The sequence below is a fragment of the Falco naumanni genome, chromosome 16, assembly GCF_017639655.2.
Source record: "Falco naumanni isolate bFalNau1 chromosome 16, bFalNau1.pat, whole genome shotgun sequence".
NCBI classification, from domain to species: domain Eukaryota; kingdom Metazoa; phylum Chordata; class Aves; order Falconiformes; family Falconidae; genus Falco; species Falco naumanni.
The window spans coordinates 7,715,977-7,734,613 of record NC_054069.1 but is presented as its reverse complement, the minus strand read 5'-3'; the positions used below and the strand labels follow the sequence as shown (position 1 = coordinate 7,734,613).

The window sequence follows — 18,637 nt, the reverse complement described above, 5'->3', positions numbered from 1 at the left end:
CCTCGCCTCCCCCGCGCGGGGCCACCGGGGCGGGGCGGCACCTGCTGCCAGTGGCGGGGGGGTGGCGGCCCACGGGGCAGCCCTGCCCGGCGTGTCGGGGCGGCCCGGCCGGCTGGGGGCGCTGTGCCGCTGCCCCTGCGGGGGCCCGGCGGGCGGCAGGCAGGGCGGCACCGCCTGGCCCTCGGCTTGGGCGAGTGGCTTCGCCGGGCTGGCTCGGCGCCGGCGTGGCGCCCGCCCCGCTTGGTGGGACCGAAATGTGACAGGTCGAGGCAACCAGGCTGGCGAAGCGTGCCCAGCGCCCCGGCCCACCTCCTCCGCCGACTCCGACTACCGGTGGGCAGTGAGGGGGCTGGTGATGCACCGAGGGACCTGGCGATACACATGATGCTCAGGGCTCGGGATGAACCTTGGAGCCAGCAGCTGCTCCTCCCCGCTGCCGGGCACAGGTCCCCGTGACACGGGGAAGAGGCGGCATCAGGGTCATGGCACACGTGTGCTGTGGGCGAATCCCCGTGCAGGTGATGCCGTCACAGGATGGCGGTGGCATGGGGAGGTGGTGGCCCGGGTTGGCACTCTCTGGCAAGGTCCCTGACGGGGAGGAGGTCCTGTGTGTGGGCGTCTGGGTCAGGGCGATGCCCGGGGTGAAGAATGAGCACGTGGTACGCTGCATGGGAGCGCTCGGGGCCGGCGGGGCGGCAGTGGGGCGGGGGGCAGCGAGGCACGCCGCCTGCAGCGCGGGAAGGCACGGGTTCCCCCGGCCCTCTCAGGGAAAGGGTGGCTGTGGGCTCGAGGGAGGCAGTCGCCCATCCTCAGGCCCATCACCCCCAAAGCTGCCGGGAGCACTGCGTGCCATCCCAGGAGACCAGTGCAAGACAGACCCGGGCAAGAGGAGGTTCCTGGGAGACTGTGGCGTGGTTTGTCGGCTTTTTTTTAAAGCAAGCAGCCAGAGCGGGGCTGTGTGGGAAGGTGCCAGCAGGGTGGGTGGGCAGACCGTGTTTTGGGGCACGGGTGGTGCCCGTGGCCAGCCTGAGCAGGCACTTCTGCGGGAGGGAGCATGGGTGAAGCCTCACCTGGAGCACCTGGAGCGCTGTGGGGGCCCCGCTCGCTAACGAGGGCAGGAAGGCTTTGGACCACGTCCAGACAAGGGCAGTGGGGCTAGCAGGCCCTTGCTATGAGCAGGGGCTGAGAACCCCAGGTGACTCTATCGTACATTCTCACCTTGTGAAGCTGGGAACACAGCGGTGTGAGGCACCAGAAAATACAGTAGGAGGGGTCTTGGCAGAATCTGGGCACAGCAGGTGGCACTCACCACGTCTCAGAGATCTTTGGGCATACAGCAGCTTGCAGAGGGGAGAGGAGAGTGCTTTGTGGCACACAGACGTCACCTCATACGTGAAGAAACACTTGGAAGGTGTCTGCCAGAGTGGCAATGGAAACAGGCAAAGGTGTGGAGTGCGCAGATGCAGGAGAGCAGTGGAGGTTATGCAGGAGGAGAGGGAGGCATCAATCCATCTTCCCTGGCGCAGTGACAAGACATGAGGGAAGGGACAAAAGTGATGGTGGGGAAAGCATGGCGTGTGCAGTGGAGCCCCACAGCGAATTAGGTTTGTTTTGTGAGGAAAGAGCCTCAGGGAGACTCGGGGATCCCTTCCTGCTCTACATGGTCTTTGGGTCGGTGCCTGTGATGTGGCTGTCAGGTAGCAATGGGTTAGGATCAGAGTGGCGAGACACAGGAACAGGCTGCCCAGGGCGGGCAAGGACATCGTGTCGCTGGGGGCAGTGAGGAATTGACACAGGTAAAGAGGCCCTTGGTGGTGGTAAGGGCCCTGACCAAGGTGTGGGATGGCAAATCTAGGACTGAGGAATGGCCAGCCCGGCTGCGCTGTTTTGCTGCACACCTCACTGTGCGGAGGTGTCACACTGGCCCTGCCAGGTGTTTGTGCTGGCGTGGCCCAAGGGGCTGGTATCAGTGAGGACATCGCAAGTCAGGTGCCAGGCACTGTGGGCAGGGGGGGTGTTGCAGGAGAAGAGTTAGAGATCGCGCCGACAGCTGTGATCCACAGTAGCTAGTTTATTGAGTTCTAGTCAGTAAATTGAGGTATGTAAAATATTTAATGCCTAGATGAATCTTCCATCAACACTGTTCTCTGCTGCACTTCATGTTAGCATGGAATGCAGAGATTATTGTGTTAAGCTGACTACAGGTGTCTTAAACCATTATACCTGTGCAAAAAATGTCACGTAGCAACCTACTGACGTGTGGTGACGGGTAAGGCACCTCTCAGCCTTGAGGGGAGACTGCCGCCATGTAGGCCGCTGCTGCAGAGGGAGAGGGCAAAGCAGCCCGATGGCTGCAGATATAGTGTGAAGAGCGGCTGATTCATAGTCAGATTTTCTGTTGTGTTCACGCAGTTTTGGCCACTTATCAGCCCAGTCTCTGGCCAAACTGGTTTGCTGGTTTATGTGTGAGATTCTCGATGAAGGCCTCAGATAATAGGAACGACTTTGGCAGGCCTATTGCTGAGCATCTGCCCTGAGGGGTCTGCTGCGGGCGTGGACCACTAAGGTGCACTGGGCTTGGCAGGAGCATTTGCCAGGAAACAGGGGATTGATTAGCAATCTCTCAGCACCTTGTGAGGTCGAGGGAATGTATGTAAGGAGGCAGCGTTTGGAAAGGTGAGCTCTCTGTGTGAGTTGGCGGTGGCCCTGCTGTGCATCAGCACCACAAAGGGTGGGGAGCGGAGGAAGCAGGGTGCGGGGTGTCTTCAGGCTGCGCCACGCAGAGGCACAGAGTCAGGAGCACCACTGTCAGTTCCGAGGGGCAGCGCTGTGGAGCCTGGGGTCTCTGCATTGATGGTGGTGTCATCCTCACACCCAGTGAGGCAGGGCAGCAGTCCCATTTGCCTGGATGTATTGGTATGCACACCCTGCTTGGGAGCTCGAGAGATGTGGCATGTAGGTATGTTGCGGAGCAGATGGTTCAGGGGGTATGCAGCGTGGTAGCATGGCTGTGGCAGAGAGCAGGGGTAGAGGGGGAAGAAGGTGGCAGCGAGATGTTGTGGTTTAAACCTAGCCAGCTGTTCACTCGCTCTGCCCTGGCGGGATAGGGGAGAGAATCAAAAGGGTGAAAGTGAGAAAAATAGCGGGTCAAGAAAACGATGGTTTAATAGTCACACAGCAGAAGGCCACGCACGCAAGCAAAGCAAAACAGGATGAACTGTTTTCAGCACAGATCTGAAACAGCCCTAGACTACTACTATGAAGAAAAATAATTCTAGCCTAGCCAAAAGCAGCACACCAGAAGAGGGACTGAAGCAAATGGAGGGAGGACTTGGCCTGGCAATGCGGCTGTGGCTCCAGCACCTGGGCAGCTCCCACAGCCTGCCTGGGCACCTGCCTGGCTGCCCCGCTTCACCCACTGACCTTCCTCTGGGCACCCCAATCACAGCAATGAAGACAGTCACAGCAGGCATTCCTCCCTCAGTGTCCCTCTGCCACCTGCACCACCAATGAAGCCAGGCACTCCTCAATGAGCCACCCCCCTGCCCAGGCACCCAGTCATCAAGAGCAGCAACAGACTTAGCCAGCTCCAACAACACAGCCAGTTAGCTAGCTAGCTACCCCCAGCAAAGACAGCCAGACGGACGGGGTTAGTTCACCATTTCCAATGAGCACTGGAGGGTGAGGTGTGGCAGAGGCACAGCGAGGCAGAGAGTGCACAGAGGTAAGTCAGAGAGCAAAGACAGCAGAGAAAGGCAAGGGAGCATGGCATAAGCAGACAAGCGAAGAGAGAAGAGGCAGAGAAAGGAAGCAGAGAGAGTCCACAACACCCCACTACACACCTCTTCTCTCAAGGCAAGGGGAACCAGCTGCCCTCCTCCTGCCCCAGGACCCCAGTCTCCTCTGCATCCTCTCCGCTACATCCCAGCTCCATCTCACAGCACCAGACCCCACACCTCTGCTTGACTTGGTCATGTCCCCGACCAGCCTCGTCGGCCAGCGCCCCAGCTTCTACCACACATTGCCTGTAGACAAATGGACACCCACCCAGCAGCCACATGCTGCTGGACAGCCCTCCCTCCACACCGGGCACCCTGACAGCCCCCTTGACACACACCCAACCCAGCCGCACCATCATGTCTACATGCCCACAGGATGCTGTGAGGAACAGTATCAAAAGCCTTACTACACTCCAGAAAAAACTACATCTGCTGCCTTCCCTTCATCTGCTGGGCAGTTGACCTCATCAGTGAAGGACATCCAATTAGTTAAATAGGAGTTTTTCCCACACTGACTGTGCCTGATGATTGCATTACTCGCTAAATGCCTTTCAATAGTACCCAATATAATCTTCTTCATAATTTTTCCAGGAACTGAGGTTAGAGTAACCTCAGCAAGGAAGCAACTCTGCTGACCTTTTTTCTCATTACACTGAGAATTTTAAACCTGGCAGAGAACTTGGGTGCCCCCTTCCCACAACAGCTCACTACTTGCCCCATCCCATCCGCCTAATAAACCACAGGTGCACCTCCTTCCTTGGCTCTGGCACACACCACATGCGGTATCTCCCCATCCTTATCATCATCATACAGGACCACACATCTTAACGAAGGATTACAACACTTTTTATTCCCACACAGCCATTTCACAAAGTACAAACACAAGACAAGACACCAACACAGACAGCCCACCCACCCACCCACCAGCATGCCAAGACTGCTCTCAACTCTCCTCCTGGGCACCCCAATGCCACCCCATGCCTCTGGACCCTGAGCACATTTTCACCCTCAAAAAACTGCTGTGGCACACCACCAAACATGGGAGGGAGTTTCATCCCTCATTTCTCTGGCTCTTGCTCCTGCCCACCAGAAAGTACCTCTTTCCAAACATTGGTACCAGCTTGCCACCACTGCAGCGCACGAACAAGCTTCCCAGAGCCCTGGGGACAAGCTCAGCCCTCCACCACACACCTCAGCACCACCTGTGCTCTGGAGAGATGGAGGGCGACACACTTCCAAAGTGTCACAGTGTCCGATGACAACACAGCACTCCAGCCTGCAACTGGCTGCAACACCTACCTCTGGCTGAGTCCATGCGCTCTTGAGACACCAACGGCGGCTCCTGAGGACCATGGAGACCTGCAGCCACCTGTGCAAGGGGACAGCATGCACTCCATCCCATCCCGCACTACTGACAGGGCTGCAGGCCACCTACAGTGCATGCTACAAGGGAAAGCCTGGGAAAAGCTGCAAAATAACCCCTCAACTCCCACGCCAATGATGGAAACCTGCAACGCCCCCCCCCCTCCCCCGCCAAAGCCCCACATCGATGCCAGCAAACATCCAGCTCTGCCTCGCTGTCGCTGCTGCTGTGCTTGCCGTGTGCCACCTTCATGTCCGGGTCTGCATCTGATCTCTCTCACCTCCACGCAGAACGGGTCGTCGGCAGCTTGGCCACTGTGGGGGTGCTGTCTCCTACCCTACAAAGACTCAGGCTGACGTGAGAACAGTACATTGCTGGACGGCAGAGCCGTGCCTACGAGGTCAGGTCCCGCAGAGCTGCACGCAGCCACAGCTGGGCTGCCACCAGAATGGTCACACGGGCATGGTGCTCCCCTGAAGAGCTGGAGGCTGCCAACACAACAAGACCCACATGAGCTGGGGCCCTGGCACAACCCTCCCCCCCGGGTGCCCCGCAAGCTGCAATTTGCTGCTGGGCCCCTCTCTCACAAGCCCCCCGATTGTCCTCCAGCCTCTATCCATGGTCTCTACTCTACCCTGCCACTGCCCTGCACCATGCTGTATGGCATCACCACCCTTGCAACTGCCTGCCAGCTCTTCAAAGTCTGCTGTCATTGGCCTCACAGCCCTCAGGTGCCATGCCACCAGGCACCTCTGTCCCCCTGCTCTCTGCCTCCCTCCTATCTGTGACACACTGCACGTTCCAGCCGCCTTCCCTGCACTGTTCACCCCTGGACTCGGAAGCCCCCCGTCATGCTTGCCCCAGGCTCCTCTGCTGTGCCGCCCGCAGTACTTGCCCCTGCAGCTCTTGCCATCCCCTTGCAGTGTCCCCGTCACGCAGCTGCACAGGGGTCCATCTGCCTGGCTTGTGCAGATCTGCTCACAGCCACCGTTGTCCTCGCACCAGTCCGATCCTGGGCAAAAAGAGCAAAGGAGGACATCTGAGTAATGCCCCCAGACCCCAAGCCCCTGATCCTTGACTGCCTAAGACCCACACCCCCTGCTACAACAATGGGGCCCACAAGAGCATGCCCGTCAGCTGCCAGGCACACCCTCACATCACACACAGCATGGGGATGCTGCTAGGACCCAGCTAGGCCCCCATCGACCCCCGTGACCCCAAAGCAACACCTAGCCTGATGCTCACAACTCTCTAGGCAGCCTTTTGGGAAGACAAAGAGGAGCACCCCCAGAATGGGGCCACGTGGCCAGAAACTGAGTGCCCCACACCACCCCAGGCTCCCGCCACCCACGCAACCACCCGCAGACCCCTAGGAATTCACATCCCTGAGCAAGGTGGACCCCTGATGTGGCCTGCACCCATCCGACTGGCACCCGTGCACCCACAGCCCTCATCTCCCAGCAGCAAAACAGGGGGGTTTGCACTTGTCCTGATTTCTGCTCAAAGGAACAGCCTTGTCCCAGTGCCCCAGGATCCTGCCGCACCCAGCCACTGCCCCACAGCACACCACCGGGCCTGACCCACATGGCAGACAAACCCCCACAGCCTTTCCTGGGGTCACACACACTTACGCTTCCTCCTAATAGGCCCCACTGAGATGATCTGCTCCTTGGGCTCCTCAGCAAACGCGCTGGCCATCCTCGTGTGCTGAGGGCAGTTCTACGCGGGGATAAATGCCGCCTCCATCACTCTTGGCCCCTGCCTGGGCCCCCTCCAGCTCCCGAAGGAGCCCTGTGACCAGGCTCAGAGAGCACGGGTCCCAAGGCGATCTGCCCGTGGCGGGGCTCTCCTCCCGGTGCCTAGAGGGACATGAGACCCTCCTGGCCTCACCCCTAGGGCTACATCTCCGGCTGCCTCTCTGATGCTGGGTCATCCGGGCTCGCCGCCCTCTGCCAGAGCCCTGCAAAGCGAGCGACCCATCCCTCAGCACTTGTCCCACTTACTATTTTGCAGGAGTATTTCTCTGAATCGCAGAGCGAGACGGCGCAGTGGAGGTGAACTTCATCATAATCCCCGATGAACTTGAAGACAGTGACGTGGAAACGACACGTCAATGACACCCCGTTCTCCTCTATGCCGATGGTGTTGTCCTTCATGTTTTGGCACCTGCACAAGGCACAGATGCTTGGCCTGGCCCTCCCATAACTGGGACCCTCCCTTGAGGGGTGCCACTCACCCCATCCCCATAAAGCCCCTCACCCCAACGTGGCACACTTAGATCCGACTGTGCCCGCCTCCTCTGACAAGGGCATCGTGCCCTGCCTCTGTAGCACGACCTTTCTCTGGCACTTCTGACTTTGTTGTACTCCGGCTTCCCAAAATACCCCTGTCTCCTACAGATGCCCCGACACCCATGGCACCGGTGACGTGAGGAAGGCCACTTCTCTCCACAGCTGGGACTTTGTCACATGTGGGGCCACTGACTACCTCTGTGCTAAGTGAACTGACTCCTGCACTAACGCAAGCTACTCTGTTCCCCACCCTTTCCAGATGTTGGTCAACTGTCTCATTGACCAAAAGGTTCCCCCCTCCAACTGATGCCATCACCCCTTCCAGCACCCTCCTGAACAGATGAAAACCAACAGGGCGTGCTGGGCCACCTGGCCCTGTGGTTGCTCACCCTCCCTCGATGATGAAGTAGCGCAGCTTGTCGTTGCTGTCCCGTGAGGGTGTCGCATAGCACTTGTTCAGCATCAGGATCAAGTGGTTGGAATCAGCCCCGACCACAAAGACCCCCACGTAGAGCACATCTCGGGTGGTGAGCACCACCTCGCCCTGCCGGTAAGGGTGCTTGTAGGATGAGTTCTTGTACAGGGCCATCTTGGTCGTGAAGCTCCCTTCCTGCGTCGGCACCGTCAGGTTAATCACGCTAATGATGACAAAAACATAATGGCTCAGACAGAGGAAAGGCTCCAAACCCACAGCTCAGCACCTTGTTTTGGACCCTCACCACCTCACCCTCCGCCCATGCGCTCCTTAGCCCATGTGATGGGAGAGGCTGCGCAGCTCGTCCTGGTTCCTACCTGAGCATTGGCCGCACGACTGAATCCAGGGAGATCTTGATGTCCAGCTCGTAGGCACAGGAAAACTCCACGTTGATGGTCCGGTCCCGGGTGATGATGTTGCCTGTGTTGTTTGCACTCTCAATCCACACCGTGTTCTTGTACACTATGTGTGTGCTGTTCGACTGCAGAAGGGACACAGTGTGTTGCTCGAGACCGGCCGTCTGTATTCCCCTGCTCCTTACACCTTGGCCCCTAAACAAGCTGCGTGACACTGAGGGCACTGCTGCCTCTGCTGCCTTTGACCAGAAAGGGGGCAGTATGGCAGGGCCAGGAACCGCTAGGCTTGCTCTACAAGACTCGCCTCTGTTTTCCCCAGCCCCCACCCCATGAAAGCACCTCCTGAGCATTGCTTGCACTGATGCACAACCCTGCCCTTACCCCAGTGTTGAGCAGGCTGCTGTGGAGAAGGACTGTTGGCTGGCATGAAGCCTCAATGTCCCCCATGCCAACAAGTTCCTTGCACACGTAACAGCTCAGAATACACAGACTGCTCTCCTCAGCCTCCCAACTATTCCTCTGTCTCCTCCTGCATCTCTGGACTGGGATGCCAGTCAGTAAGGTAAAGGTGTCCACTGCACTGAATGACCATGCACACTACAAAGCCCATCCATGACCTACTGTCCAAGTGGAAGGTGCCCCAGTTGACTGTCAGAGCTATGTGCATGTCCCAGGTACCAGCTGATTCTTGGGTCCCTGTCACTCCATCATGCTGCCTGCCAAAGGCACACTCCCCCTGCCTCCTCCACCCTCAAGTTCACATGAATGAGAAGACACTCAAGACGAACAGCCTGGCCTCCACTCCCTGCCCCGTGTACCCTGTGCCCAGCTCACCTGCACCACATTGCCACAGTTGCCTTTGGTGTTGTTGATCTGGAAAGAGATGAAGTCCTCCCCTTCGATGCCGGGGCAGTGGCGGTCATTGACCCGCACCCCCTCGCGCTCAAAGCCCAGCTGGAACAGCTTGCACTTGGAAATGGACACCTCCATTTGGGCAGCTTTGCAGGTCACCTCTGCATCAATGATGTCATGGGTGGCTAGAGAAGACAGAACAGCGTCAGGTCACCACAAATGGCACCACAGGCCCAGGCTGCCGGCCCCCCTCCCCAGCAGCAGAAATGGGCTGGAATCATCTCCTGCAGCATACCCTGCCCACCTGACATCCCTACTGCTCAAAGTGCTCCCAAGCCACAGATGCCTATAACATGCACTCCAGAAAACCTGCTCCTGTCCTGAACCACACACAGTCGTGAAACCCCATCTCAGTTGAGGTCCCAGCCCTTGGCACCTCCTTCCCCGAGCTCCAGTGGTATGACAGCCTAACACGTGCCCATGCCGCTTGGTGCCAGGACCAGAGACTCACTGTTCCCATAGGGTGGTGGCTCGATGCACCCACACAGCTCCCCGCCGTTGTCCAGCTCGCAGCTGCGGTTGGGGCAGTCAGCGCCCACGCAGGGATCTTCCACCACTCCTGCTAAACAGCACAAGACGGAGCACAAACACGATCTTTACCCTCGGACCATGGGGTGGGTGCCTCTGACTGTCATGGGCCACTCCCACCCCAGTGGTCCCTCTCCCACTGGATCCGGTCCCGGCGAGACACAGCTCCCCTTGACCTGGACAGCCCCCAGCTCTCTTACAGCAATTCTCCTTCTCGATCCACTCAGTGCCCAGGATGCCGAAGGTGCGGCAGGCCTCGCCATAGGCAGCCAGTGAGCCACACAGCTGGACCTTCTTGTGATTGTAGCAGCCATCCAGAAAGCAGGACTCGTAAAAGGGCAGGGGGTCCAGGAGGCCGTAGCAGGGCTGGAAGAAGCCTTTCATGTCTGTCAGCTTCAGGCAGTAGCTGTCGCTCTGCAGCTCCTGGATCTGGACGTTGTCGCAGGAAGCGGCGTACTGCGAGTACTGCAGCTCGTTGCAGCTGTGGGCACCGGACATGTCGCGGGGGCTCCCAGCACAGCTGGCCCCACCCCCACTCCCGCCCAGCAGGGAAGGGCTGTCCGACCGCTCACCTCTTCTGCATGCCGTTGGTCTTCCAGCTCTGCGCCAGCACCACACTGCTGACCGCCGGCTTCCCCCGCAGCGTTGCATAGTCATCTGTCTGGTCGCCATTGAAGTTGCCGCAGAGGCCGCACACCTTGTTTTGCAGCCGCTCCCCAATGACAATTTTGATGACATTGAAGCCATTGTAGCGGATCTGGATGTCGGGGCTGGAGTCAATGACCAGGAAACCCTCCTGGCTGAAGATCTTTGTGGAAAGCCCCGTGACAAAGGGGATGCTCACGTGGCTGCCGTTCACCTGGCGCAGGAGGGGACACGAGGCTGACATCCCTCCTCTGCCTATGGACGCAAGCGTGAGCCGTCCGCAAACAGTTCCGTGACTGCCTCCCACTATCCCAGCCATGAAAACACACCACCTTGTATTTGGCCGGAACCGGCATACCCTCCTCCTTCTAGCCCGATGGATTGCTCTGAGCATACCACCTCCCTTAAATGCCTGCTGCAAATGCAGTTGCGCCGCAGAGGGAACCCTACTCACATGTGGAGGCTCTAGCCTGGATCTCATCATTCACCAGGAAAGGCCACAGACGGTGTCCTTCAGAGACTGAGCAACACCACAGCGACAGCCTGCCCTCTGCTCAAAAGCACAGCTTGGCCTGTACCACCGAGGGGAAAGGGTACACGACTATAAACCCCCAGGCTACAGACAGCCTCGACTCCTGCTGGCCCTTTTGTCCTGGATGGCATCCCTCCACAAAGCCCAACAGATGACATCCTTCACCCATAGACCTGCCTGGGTGGGGATGCAAGCCACTGACAGCACCTTCCATGGCCCTCGCAGAGACTGTTGCGCAGCCCTGACACCATCTCCTCTGCCTGGGAGCTGGCTGAGACCTTACCTTGACAGTATTCCTGTCAGTGATGAGAATCTGCTCCTCGTTGATGTAGAAGTACACAGGGGAGATGACAGTGAGATTGGGCGACGACCACTTGTCAAAATTTATGATGAGCTGGAAGGAGAAGTCAGGCAGCTTCTGGCAGATGGTGGAGAGGACGAAGGCACAGTTGGCAGGGAAGCGGAGGAAGGCCCCGTCGAAGGTGCGGAAGACGCCGCCGCCTGCTGCCAGGCAGAAGGAGCTCCTGGTGCTGAAGCAGCCACGGACGCCGTTGCGCAGGGCGCACTCCTCGTCCGACTTGCAGTGCCGTGGGTCACACTGGATGAGGTTGCGCCGGAAGCAGCGGCACCGGCGGGTGCAGTCCCCATTCCAGAAGAGCTGCTTGGGCTGAAAGAGGGACCCATCACCAGCCAGCAGGGCCAGGAACCCCTGCCCTACCCTCTGCGGACGCTTGGGCCAAGGTTTATGCCCCTCTGCCACGTGGTGAGCAAGAGCAGGCAACAAGGACAGAGGAAAAGGCGCAAAGAACATGCTTGCAGCTTGCACCTACCTTGCAACATCTCTGCTACCCACAGGCAGGAGGCAGCTGCATGTTTCCACTGACACCACAACCTCCCTTGCCTCTTGTACACGCACAAAATACACAGCGTGCTAAATAGATCCTTGATCTCTTTCTCAAGCCCTGCTGGCCACCCCCCATCCTGCTTGGGTCCCCATACGACAGTACCCCAATACTGGTCCCTTATGGGTGCAAGGCTTGGCAAAGACACCTCGTGCAAAACAGTTTTACCAGCACAAAATACAACCCACTACAATACAAGCAACGCCACCGGTACAACACCCTGCCGAATCAAACTCCCAAGTAACATCCAATAGCTACAAATAAGTATTTCATGTGAAACAGTAAACCTGTCTTGTGTGGAATACCTGGAACAATGTGATCATACAGTGCTGGACTTTGGCACTCATCAAAGCCAGTCTTCCCAGTCACCACCCTTTTCTCCCCCCTCCTCCGTCTGCTTCTGCTTGATGCAAAACCACTACACTTCAGAGCAATCCCCAAGCATGGCCATGGACTGGCAGACACACGTGACGCTGATGAAGGAGAGGACCTGTCCCTCCAGCCCTGCAGAGCGCTCTTTCTGACTTAGGCTATAAGCCCAGCAAACGGACCCAGCATGACACGTGGTACTGGCCTGGCCGGACTGCTATCCCTGCTCAGGTCACAAGACTCTGCCCAGAAATACCAGGAAGAAGGTGGCAGAAAGCCCTGAGAGAAGGATGTGAGCAACGTACCTCGTAGTATTTGCCATCGGAATAGCAGCCGCAGTTGTGGGGAAGGATGCAGCTCTTGCCGTTGAGGACGTACCCAGGGTCACACTGGCATCCCTCCATGCAGTAGTGGCTGCAGTCACTCTTCAGCCGGATGGCAGCGCATCGGGGCTGGCACAGGGACACGCAGCTCTCATAGTGGCTGTTGGGGGGACAGCTGACGGCTGCGATGTCACCAGCGGACAGAATGGATACAGATCAGCTCTCCGAACAAAACCAACCCGGCATGGGGCCATAATCCCTGCTGCTGGTGTCCCCAGGCTGCTAACTCCCCTGAAGATAGTTAACATGGACCACATCGCCCAAAGAGGGACCCAGAGCTCCCGGGCACACAACTGAAGGGAAAAGGCACCCTCCATTCCTCCATCCTACACCACTTGCCAGCTTCCTAGTCCAAGCTGAGCAACACTTCTCCATTACTCACCACTCTCTCTGAGCTGCTGCACACCAGTTCCCCTGAGACCCCTTTCCCCATGCTCTCTGCTCTCCCGCAAACAAGCCTGCTCACTGAGAGCAGACTAATATTGCCCTGTAGGAAGGATATTGTGCTGGCCCTGGGGCCTTTCAGGCAGCATACGGAGCCTCCAGGCTCTCTGTGGGGGGACACATTCCAGGAGAATCACATTCTTTTTGCTGGGCTGTTCGAGAGTGAAGCCTGCAAGGTGCCTGAGGCCACTTCTCCCCATGCCCTTCTGGGGACCATTTCAGATCTGGTGTGCGGGGTGCTGGTCAGCAGCCTTGCTACCCCTGCTCTGTGACAGCAGTGCCTTCTGAGCCATGGGTTTACTCGTTAGAAGGAAGAATGACATAAATTTAATTTTCAGTCTTGTTAGCAAAGACAATTACTTCCCATCTGATTTGCCAGATAGATTGGCTGCCAGAGAGGCTCGCGGCTCCCATCCTCAGGAGTCTAATTGAACATCGCATCATAATCTTATTGACAAGAGCATGCGGCTTCATTAGAGCAAACACATACTCCTGGCTTTGAAGCTGGCTAATATAATTCCTGTTTAACAATGGAGGGATGGCTGACACCTTCTGAACTTGAGGATTCCCCCTTTCCATCCCTGCTCCTGCTATACTGCACAGAGTTTGTAACAAGTCCAAGAGAGCGTAGCGCCCCAGGCCTGATCCCACACCTCTGCCTCACGCAGAAAGCGTAGGAGGGACCGGCTGCCCGGCTGTCAGCCTCCCCTTCCCCGGTCTGCAGATAGGTTGGTCTGGTGTGCTCGCCAGTGGCTATGGGTGCACCCACTGTGCTACTTTACCTCGCCGCTCTGTCGACTGCCCCCTTATCTGGCAGACAAAGAGGGGACCCCCGGGGCCATCCCCAGGCGCTGACTGCAGGGACCCGGGACATTTTTGGGTCAATGGTCCACAGGTAGCTGGCACCTGCTGGTGCTCCATATGGTGCTCTGCTACCTCTCTAGAGGCTGAGCTCCAGCAAGTGCTACAGCTACAGGGGCAACACCAGAAAGCACCTCTAGAGAAGAAGGACCCTGACGCAGGGTGGCACTTACAGCATGAGGTGAAGTTCCTCCAGCCGGTAATGGCAATGCCTTGTGTCTGGCATGTGCTGGCGTAATTCTGCAGCCAGCTGCAGGCTGTTTGCATGGCTCCCCCATCAACACAGGTGTCAAAGAGGCAGTTCTTGTAGAAGAAGCTGGGGCTGATCTTGCTGTGGCATTTAGCAAAGACGCCGCTTTGGCTTGGGATGAGGCTGCAGAGCTGTTGGGGTTTCCAAAAGCCTTCCACCTTCCCGCAAGCAGGGCAACGGTCACCACAGCCCACACGGCAGAATGCATCCCGCTTCGCCCAGCTCTGGACAAATTCAGCGACGCTGGCAGCTGGCACACCGCCTGCTGCTGTCAGATCATCCTCAGGGTTGCCATTGTAGCGGCCACAGAGGCCGTAGGTCAGGTTCTGGAAGCTGCGTGGGACGGTGACAGAGAGGAAGGTCTTCCAATCGTACACCACCTTCAGCCCAAAGTCGGTCTCAACCACAATGTGAAAGCCAAAGGCAAAGATGTTCACTTTGCCCTGGCCCAGCTTCAGGGGCAGGTAGAGACGCTCATCATTGATCTGCAGGGAAGGAAACACGACGCATCATGAGTAGGAATGATGATCAGAGCTGCCACAAGAGGACACGTATGAGGGCGGCTTGGCACTCCCAGAGCAAGGTCCTCACTAACCTCACCTCTGCATCCAAAACAAAGCAGCCACAACAGAAGCTCCCTCCAAAAACTGTGCCTGGCAGCACCCTACAGACAAGCCCAAGCATATGCACTTCCTGACCCCCGGAAAATCTTGCAAGCCCTAAGGCCTCATGGCTAGAGAATCGCTCTGCATTTGGGAGCCACAGCAGGGGAAAAGAACCACAGTTCTCGTGGCCCTGTACTCACCAGCACAGTATATTTGTAAGCACGGTGGATGACAATGTTGTAATTGAAGACCTCTACTTCAACTTGTTTCACCCACAGGGCCAGAGAGGTGTCCCGATCCTCATTCTTGGCTGTAACAGTGAACGCTGGGAAAGTGTCGGAGCGCTCTGCCCTCGGTCGGGCGATCGTGGTGCACAGGACCAATGCGCAGCTGCTCTGGAAGTCGAAAGAGTAGCCATCAAAAGTCAGGTAGTGCCCATAGCCGGAGATGATGCAGGAGGCATCAGTGCGGACATGACAGTAGTAGAGGCCGTTCTCCTCCAGGCAGTACTCATCATCCTTGCAGGAGACATTCTCACAATACACGCTGTTGTCGGAGCCATTGCAGTAGCAGAGGAAGTGGCAGGCGATGTCCATCCAAAAGGTCTGGTTGGTGGCCAGCTGGCGCCCCTCGAAATTGCAGCCGCACTCGCTGCGGGGAACGCAGCGGGTGCCACGGAGAGCAAAGCCCTCGTTGCACTGGCAGCCCTCTGCACAGGTGTCGGCGCAGACAGGGCCGGTGGCCAGGGTCTCGCAGGTCTCCACGCAGCTCATGCACTCCTCAAAATGGCTGTTCTCCGGGCAGATGAGAGCTGCGGGGCCGACAAACATGGAACGTGAGCTCCCAGCTCCAGCAGCCCCAGGGCAGCACCGGGTGGGGAAACAGGCAAAAGGTGGGAATGGGGAGAGTGGTGGCTGGTTCAGGGGGACAAAAAGCAAGAGGGGAAATGGTCCCAGCACCTTGCCACCCACTGGCTCTTCCCCTCCCCTTTGCAACCCCTTCTCCTCCCAGCCATCACCCTCCTCACATCACAGCCCTGTCCTGCCACATGCTGAGCAACACCTTCTTCTGCTCTTTTGGAGGGTACAAGGCCAGGGCTCCTGAACGGATGCCTCCCTCAAACCTCTGTGGTGGAGATGGGGGCTGCCTCCCCACCATGTACTTCCACGCTGGGCATTTTTCACATTCATTTCTGAACTATGAAAGTTTTCCCATCAACGGCAAGTTTACAGTGACAGCTAAAATCAAGCGTTATTCAAACTATCCTCTGGTGGTGGTGTATAGCACTGTAAGAACCATCTGCAGCTCTGGAATGCTCCTACACTGCATCATAAAACTTCTCATGCCTCCTGAAATGCCACCCTGAAATCACTTCGCTGGGAAATCTGTCTCTGCTGGCTAGAAACTACTGTCAGTACAGGCAGCAGCGCTGCCTGGCCTTCGGGCTCATGAGACGCTGCATTCCTACCACAGTTCCCCTTTCCCTTCTGTATGCTACCCAGTAGCACGCTTCATACGTGCTGGCTCTGCTCATGGTAGAAGGCTCTACTGGGCATAGCTCTTCCAATGGCAAAGCTGACCTTAGGTTGACCAGTAGAGAAGAGAGTAGGAAAACTGCCCCAGACTGCCAGCGTTTAGGTACCTCTGCCCCTACCTCTCCATATGACCTTGAACATCTAATGCTGCCGTTAGTGCTGTTGGGTCAGGGCCTCCCTCCCAAGGAGCCCTTCTGCTATTGGAGCTCCAGCTCCACCACAGAGGAGCGCCCTGTGGGTAAGGGGTACCTACTGGAGACGAGAGAGGAGATGGTGGGAAAGAGAGCCCATAATTTTGGGCATCCCATAAGAAAAGCTACTCTACCTCTGTACACCCACAAGCTCCCAACAAAAAGACTTTGCCTGAGGGCAATGGGGTCTAATGTCCCCTTCTCCATGTACTCCCATGTACTTAAAAACTTTGGCAGACTCACGGCAAAAGCTGTGGCTCCTCCACTGGCCAATGTCCACCTCGGCATTCTTGCAGGCACTGGCGTAGCGTGCCACCGAGTCACACAGCTCCGACAAGTTGCCCCCACTATGGCACAGACGGAAGAGGCACGTCCTGTAGTAGGCTGAGACATTGACCACGCTGTGGCACTCCAGGAAGGAGCTGTTGGTGGGGTCGTTGATGATGCCGCAGTTGGAGCGGCTCCTGTACGACTTGAGCAGCTCTGAGTCATTATTGCAAGCCTTGAGGAGGTCCCCGCACTCCCCATTGCAGATCTCATCAAACGTGGTCCAGCTCTCCAGGAAGAGCTCCAGGTTGTCCGTACACTTGCCTTTGGGCAAGCAGAACTCATCGCTGGCGTTGCCGTTGAAAAAGCCACACAGGCCCCCAGTGCAGTTGAAGTAGGTGGTGGAGAGGCGGATCTCTAGGAGGCCTGAGTCGTAGTAGCCGATAGCCAGGAGCCCCTCCAACTCCAGCATGGTGCCATTGTCACTACGGTAAATTTCCAGGCGGCCAGAAGGGTGGAAATAGGGCAGCTCCACATCATAACCATTCACCTACATTCAGTAACAAGCAGATCAAGATGCTTCAGGGAGGGTGACACAACTTCGAATGATCGTTCCCAGCTGCTGGTCGCACTGCGCTGGGTACGCTAAACACTCCCTGACCCAGACCCACCCTCCAAGGCCCAGAGCCTCCTTTGACGGAAGGCATACAGCTATTTCCTTGCTTTTTGCCCCACCGAGGTTGTCTTTCCAGGGGAAAAACAAGTTATGGGAGACAACCACAATGTCAGGAAAGCCTCCAGAGCTGACTCTCACCAAGTGACAACTTCGCAGGTACCTAAAGGGCCTCCACACAGCAATGGCCCACGCAGGCTGCCTGCGAGTGCCACCAGGGTGCCTGAGGCCCTGACCTGGAGGAATGATTCAGAGCCACAGACCCACGAGCCCTTCTCCAAAGTGACACTGGATCACACCACCAGCCACCACCTCCCACCGCAGCCCTGGGGTGGGCCGCCCTGATGGCAGCACCTTTACCTTGATCTCTGACAGGCTGGTGCCTCCAATCTTCACCTCTTGGCCAACTGCCTGGATCCGCACGACACGTGGTCCATTGGGAGCGGATCCGGGTTTCTTTTGGCTGATGTCCACCTCAATGAAGTCTGGTCTCTCTGGACAGGTTTTGAGCAGCGTGTAGGAGTGCTCCAGTGGATAGGGGAAGGTGACACCATCGAATGTCTGCAGCACCTGGTTCTGCCCCACCAAACACAGGCTCTCTCGCTTGGGGTAGCAGCCCCGGTAGCCATTCTCAATGGAGCAGACCTCTCCTTCGGGACAGGTGGTATTAAAGCACCTGGCCTCCCCGCCATCCTCACACTGGCACTCCACCGTGCAGTCTGCTACTGCCCAGAAAGACTCCCCGATGGCATAGTACCGGCCATCCACATCGCAGCCGCACTTCTGGACAGGGACGCAGCGGTCCATGCTGAGGACATGGCCCTCGTTGCACTCGCAGCCCTCGATGCATGGGGATGTGCAGGCAAGCGGGGCCGTGAGGTCCGAACATGTGGCGGGGCAGCTGCTGGCACACACTGAGTAGTGGCTGAGCTCTGGGCACTGCACGGCTGTCACTGTGGGAGCAGAGGGGAGACAAACAACAGGAGGACTGTATTACGCCATGGTTCAGGGCCAGTTGCCTCTTTCCCATTGACCCATAACAGAGACAACACAAAGTGACCTGGGAGCCTCACTTGATGGTAGAATTGGTGCCTGCGTTTCCTTCCAGCACCTCCCTGGCCATTCCATTCATGCAAGCAATAACTTCTCCAAAACAGTCCCAGAGCCACCCACAGCAATTTAACGCCACAAGCAAGGAGGGCGGGCCGAGAAGCATGCTGCTGGCCAGTCCCCATTCCAGTCCAGCCTCCACCTCTCATTGTGGTGGCTAACCATC

General features: G+C 57.5%; 1 protein-coding gene across 4 annotated transcripts in view; it reads right to left on the bottom strand.

Moving 5' to 3' along the window:
- Window positions 1-5,097: 5,097 nt before the first annotated feature.
- TECTA (tectorin alpha) overlaps window positions 5,098-18,637 on the bottom strand; it is a 31,514-nt gene continuing 17,974 nt past the window's right edge. For 2 of the 4 annotated variants that reach the window (XM_040615911.1, XM_040615912.1), the window contains exons 11-26: window positions 17,722-18,314; window positions 16,665-17,238; window positions 14,896-15,506; window positions 14,014-14,575; window positions 12,458-12,657; window positions 11,165-11,548; window positions 10,277-10,563; window positions 9,905-10,185; window positions 9,628-9,738; window positions 9,099-9,301; window positions 8,226-8,389; window positions 7,823-8,071; window positions 7,146-7,308; window positions 6,774-6,861; window positions 6,038-6,154; window positions 5,098-5,630 (exon numbers count right to left, since the gene is read on the bottom strand). In XM_040615911.1, the coding sequence (XP_040471845.1) occupies window positions 5,536-5,630; window positions 6,038-6,154; window positions 6,774-6,861; window positions 7,146-7,308; window positions 7,823-8,071; window positions 8,226-8,389; window positions 9,099-9,301; window positions 9,628-9,738; window positions 9,905-10,185; window positions 10,277-10,563; window positions 11,165-11,548; window positions 12,458-12,657; window positions 14,014-14,575; window positions 14,896-15,506; window positions 16,665-17,238; window positions 17,722-18,314 (4,682 nt within the window). In that variant the 3' untranslated portion in view covers window positions 5,098-5,535. Of the gene's footprint in view, window positions 5,631-6,037; window positions 6,155-6,773; window positions 6,862-7,145; window positions 7,309-7,822; window positions 8,072-8,225; window positions 8,390-9,098; window positions 9,302-9,627; window positions 9,739-9,904; window positions 10,186-10,276; window positions 10,564-11,164; window positions 11,549-12,457; window positions 12,658-14,013; window positions 14,576-14,895; window positions 15,507-16,664; window positions 17,239-17,721; window positions 18,315-18,637 lie in introns of those variants that run through there. The other 2 variants (XM_040615913.1, XM_040615914.1) reach the window with 2 other exon arrangements.